This window comes from Pinus tabuliformis, chromosome Q, assembly GCF_031772625.1.
Source record: "Pinus tabuliformis cultivar Carrire ecotype Pingquan chromosome Q, CPIR1, whole genome shotgun sequence".
Taxonomy (NCBI): domain Eukaryota; kingdom Viridiplantae; phylum Streptophyta; class Pinopsida; order Pinales; family Pinaceae; genus Pinus; species Pinus tabuliformis.
The window spans coordinates 529,489,992-529,494,953 of record NC_142296.1 but is presented as its reverse complement, the minus strand read 5'-3'; the positions used below and the strand labels follow the sequence as shown (position 1 = coordinate 529,494,953).

Below are 4,962 nucleotides of genomic sequence, written 5' to 3'. Positions count from 1 at the left end.
TAGGGCTCAAATCCACCCAAATACAAATATATATATATATATATATATATATATATCCATGTTTTGTCATCGTGAGTTCAAATAGTTTTGCTTCTCAGGAGGAATCGGCAGTGGTTCTCCTTTGAGGAATCGGCAGGAGTTCTCCTTACTCTACAGCATTCGAAACCGGGTTGATCTCAGCCACAGGAATAGAAGTTACTTTAGTCATCTGGGAAGAGTTAGATCGAATACTATGGCGGTGAAATTAACCGAAGAGAAGATTTCTGAGTTCAAGGAGGCCTTCAGCCTCTTTGACAACGATGGCGATGGTAAGTTATTTAATTTATTCGAGCGTTTAGGGTTTGAGTTCAAATAGTTTTGCTTCTCAGGAGGAATCGGCAGGAGTTCTCCTTTCACACTACAGCATTCGAAACCGGTTTGATCTCAGCCATAGGAATAGAAGTTACTTTAGTCATCTGGGAAGAGTTAGATCGAATACTATGGCGGCGAAATTAACCGAAGAGCAGATTTCTGAGTTCACGGAGGCCTTCGGCCTCGTTGACAAGGATGGCGATGGTAAGCTATTTAATCTATTCGAGCGTTTAGGGTTTGAGTGTTCCTTTATACGAGCTTTTAGGGTTTGATGGGTTGAAAGATGATCGTGAGAGTGGGTTTGCAGGGTGCATTACGACTAACGAATTGGGGACCGTGATGCGTTCCCTGGGACCGAATCCCACAGAAGCCGAGGTCCGAGAAATGATCAATGAAGTCGATGCCGATGGAAGTGGAACCATAGACTTCTCGGGATTTCTGACGGTACCAAGATTTCATTTTTAATCTTCAAATGCTATTGATTCATCTATCTGGAGTTATGAATTCTTGTTTCCCATTAACATGGTGCAATTATCACTTTATTGCATAAATTCTGCATTAACACAGTACTATCTTTAATATTTTAAGGAAGTAGCTTGTCTGAGATTTGAACCTTAGACCTGTGCTTTGAATGAGCTATATCAAGTGGCCTTTTGATTTGATTTTTTTTCACATATTCTTGTATCTTATTTTATTTTATTTTTTAATTTGCAGCACAGTGTTTCAGAAGAGGAATTGAAGGAGGCTTTTAAAATTTTTGATAAGGACCAGGACGGCCAAATGTCTGCTTGGAATGGAAGTTACTTTAGTCATCTGGGGAGAGTTAGATCGAATACTATGGCGGCGAAATTAACCGAAGAGCAGATTTCTGAGTTCACGGAGGCCTTCGGCCTCGTTGATAAGGATGGCGATGGTAAGCTATTTAATCTATTCGAGCGTTTAGGGTTTGAGTGTTCCTTTATACGAGCTTTTAGGGTTTGATGGGTTGAAAGATGATCGTGAGAGTGGGTTTGCAGGGTGCATTACGACTAACGAATTGGGGACCGTAATGCGTTCCCTGGGACCGAATCCCACAGAAGCCGAGGTCCGAGAAATGATCAATGAAGTCGATGCCGATGGAAGTGGAACCATAGACTTCTCGGAATTTCTGAAGGTACCAAGATTTCATTTTTAATCTTCAAATGCTATTGATTCATCTATCTGGAGTTATGAATTCTTGTTTCCCATGCAATTATCACTTTATTGCATAAATTCTGCATTAACACAGTACTATCTTTAATATTTTAAGGAAGTAGCTTGTCTGAGATTTGAACCTTAGACCTGTGCTTTGAATGAGCTATATCAAGTGGCCTTTTGATTTGATTTTTTTTTCACATATTCTTGTATCTTATTTTATTTTATTTTTTAATTTGCAGCACACAGTTTCAGAAGAGGAATTGAAGGAGGCTTTTAAATTTTTTGATGAGGACCAGGATGGCGAAATGTCTGCTTATTTTATTTCATCTTTTGATTTGCGGTACACAGTTTCAGAAGAGGAATTGAAGGAGGCTTTTAAAGTTTTTGATAAGGACCAGAATGGCCTCATCTCTGCTTCTGAGGTGAGTGGGTTTTATATCAAGTTGACAGGCCAAAGATTGCTTTGTTTGGATTTATAGTGCTTTAGCTGACCTATTAGATAAAAGTATTTACTATTTGACATTGTACTTGGATTTGACACTGCACTTGGATGGTCTCATCTTTGCTTTTGAGGAGGGTGCATTTTATATCAAGTTTACAGGGTGCATTTTATATCAAGTTTACAGGCCATAGATGTTAGAATCAGGAAACACCAATCACTAAATACCAAGAGAAGTGGTGGTTTCTAGGCTATATTAAAAATGAATACCACGGGCAAAACCGTAAATTCCATAAATTCTTATAACTCTAGAGCTGAAGTTTACCTAAACCAAACTTCCAAACCCTGACATGGCACCATTTTTAGAGCTAAACTATCACCCCTTTAACCACAGTTATATGAGTTGGATCTGCTGCTTTAGGGCTGATGGCTTGAGCGTTTTCATTTGCAGCTTGGAAATGTCATGACAAGTTTTGGGGAGAAGCTCACAGATGAGGAGGTTGATGAAATGATCAACATGGCTGACGCCGATGGTGATGGACAGGTCAGCTACAAGGACTTTGTGAAAATGATGTCGTAAAGTGATCTTTATAATTCACAAGATTTGATCTTGCTGCTCTATGTAGTTGGCAGTGTAGATCTACTGGAGATAAGCAACAAGATTCACATAGGACAACGCATTTTTTTGGTAGCAACAAGATTCACATAGGACAACGCATTTTTTTGGTAGTGTTTTTGTCTGTTTTTGGGGGGAATTGCCAACTATTATTTGCCTTTCTTGGTATGCTGTAATATTCAGCTGCCCTGGGGCGGAAAATTCTTTCCCTGGACCTTTATATGCCTGTGATAAATATATATTATTGTTTTCCAATCATTTCAATCTCATATCACATGCACTAATCAATGCTCATGTAAATGGAATAACTTTCATACGTCAATGTCTTTGCTTTCTTTTCTGGTTTCCAATTTTTAGTGAAGTTTGATTACATACCAACATGTTATGTTTCTTGGGGAAGCCATTGCAACAGATGTATCAAAGTATTATTGTTTATTGTTATTATTCAAAATTTGAATTTAAGTGGATAAGACAATAATCATTCTACTCACCTGAGAGATAACTACCACCGTATTATATATACTTACTTTTCACCATTTCCTATTTTGCTCATCCCTTCTGTATCTTTACGCTATATTAGATTGTGCATCGGAGGTCTTGAATATGGACAAGACTAACGCATGGCCGTCTAACTTCCATTTTGAGGCATATAGCATAGTCTGTTTAAATGATTAACATGCAGATGTCAGTCTGAAACCTGTAGACCTTTAATATCTGGAACCCGATTCAGTATAATTTGGAAATCTAAGCATAGGTGAAATGTGCAAATTGGCTCACTCACGTTGAGGACCTCCATGTTCCAATTGGCATTCATGGAATTTCCATATTCTAATTGGCATGTAAATATTCTCTGTGAAAAACATTGACTATGGGTGTTCTTGTATCGCATCAAACTAACTAACACAAACAACAATGGCTCTTTACTGGAGCAATAAGTGATAGGGTTCATTACTCAGTTATTAAAGGTTTTTCTTTTTGCAAGGGAAATTATATAAATTCTAAATGTCATTTTACATAAATAGCCATCGTATGAAGTTAGATAGCTCCTCAAATTAATAAAAATATAATTATATAGCTGTGTAGGTATAGAGTTTAATATATTTTAATGTTCAGAGAAATAATTTAAATTTTGATATTAATTTTGGACTAATTTTGATATTAACTATAAGGAGTACACAATTATATATGTAAATTTGGAATTAATAAAAAAGTTATGTATTATAATATTTGAAGTGGTGCTTCTAATTATTGTGGTTTTATGTTGGAGCAATCTTCAATTGTAATTACATTGGGTATTGTGGTTTTATGTTGGAGCAATCTTCAATTGTAATTACATTGGGTTTAGTGTTGGAATTGAGAAGTTTTTTAGTTTTTCCTTTAGGGTTAGAATTGAGAAGTTTCTTAGTTTTTCTTGAGAGGAGGTTTAAGAGTTAAGTATGAGTTTTGAACCATGATTTTAGTTGTTTACATATTTTTTGTTGAAGCAATTTTTCATTGTAATTACATTGGCTCTAAGTTCAAATTGAAAAGTTTTCTCCTTGTAGGTTTTTTGGGAATTTATGCATATAGAGAAACTTTTTACACTAATTTTTGCATTGGCTACCATAAGTTTGAATACTTGACATTTGAGTAAAATTTATTTGTTGTTTAATCCTTGTAAACCTTATACTCTTTTCTTTCTTTTTTCATGTTTTCCCCTTCTCCATATTTGAGCGACTGGGATAGGTACACTACTCAAACTTGACATTTGATTAAAATTTATTTTTTATTTAATCCTTGTAAATCTTATACTCTTTTCTTTCTTTTTCTTGTTTTCCCCTTCTCCATATTTGAGCTACTTGGATAGGTACACTACTCATATTTGTTTAGGTACACATTGGGATAGGTACACTAGTAAGATTTGTTTAACCTTATAATCACTTGTCTTTTGCTTTATTACTATTTTTGGTAGGCTTCTTCATATTGGAATTCTAATAATTTTTCTTTTCATTGAAGTTGGGTTATGAGATTCATGTTCATTGTGAGCCATGAACCCTACCTCATAAATTTTTTATAATAGCTAAAGTGTGGTGTTGCATATTTCGTGTCTTCAAAAGTTGAAATCAAATATAAACATATCCTCAATTAGAAATACATATGAACTTGTATTAATTTTCAATTTGATGAGATAAATGCTAATTCTATTTTCTTTTTTTCTCCTCATAATCAAAATATAATAAATTCAAAGATTATTTACATTGAGAAATGAATTATTATTCTTCTTTTCACTCTTAATTAGATGAAGAAAAGCTTCCTTTTCACTTAGCTTATGCAAATGGGAAAACAAAATAATGCTCTTCTTTCATTTTTAATTAGATTAGGAATAAAATTTTCATATCTC

General features: G+C 34.9%; 1 protein-coding gene across 1 annotated transcript; it reads left to right on the top strand.

The window, feature by feature from the left end:
• Positions 1 to 342: 342 nt before the first annotated feature.
• Positions 343 to 2,655, top strand: LOC149220530 (calmodulin-like). The gene is made up of 6 exons (XM_089382821.1): positions 343 to 555; positions 659 to 795; positions 1,066 to 1,264; positions 1,368 to 1,504; positions 1,767 to 1,949; positions 2,418 to 2,655. Exons 1-6 carry the CDS (start codon positions 480 to 482, stop codon positions 2,544 to 2,546), a joined length of 861 nt encoding a protein of 286 aa, XP_089238947.1. The 5' UTR covers positions 343 to 479; the 3' UTR covers positions 2,547 to 2,655.
• The last annotated feature ends 2,307 nt before the right edge of the window (positions 2,656 to 4,962 follow it).

Excerpts from the sequence above, each read along its gene's own strand:
- LOC149220530 (XM_089382821.1), top strand. The coding sequence starts at position 480 with ATGGCGGCGAAATTAACCGAAGAGCAGATTTCTGAGTTCACGGAGGCC. Across the intron at positions 796-1,065 it reads ACTTCTCGGGATTTCTGACG|CACAGTGTTTCAGAAGAGGA; the intron begins GTACCAAGATTT and ends TTTAATTTGCAG. Across the intron at positions 1,505-1,766 it reads ACTTCTCGGAATTTCTGAAG|CACACAGTTTCAGAAGAGGA; the intron begins GTACCAAGATTT and ends TTTAATTTGCAG.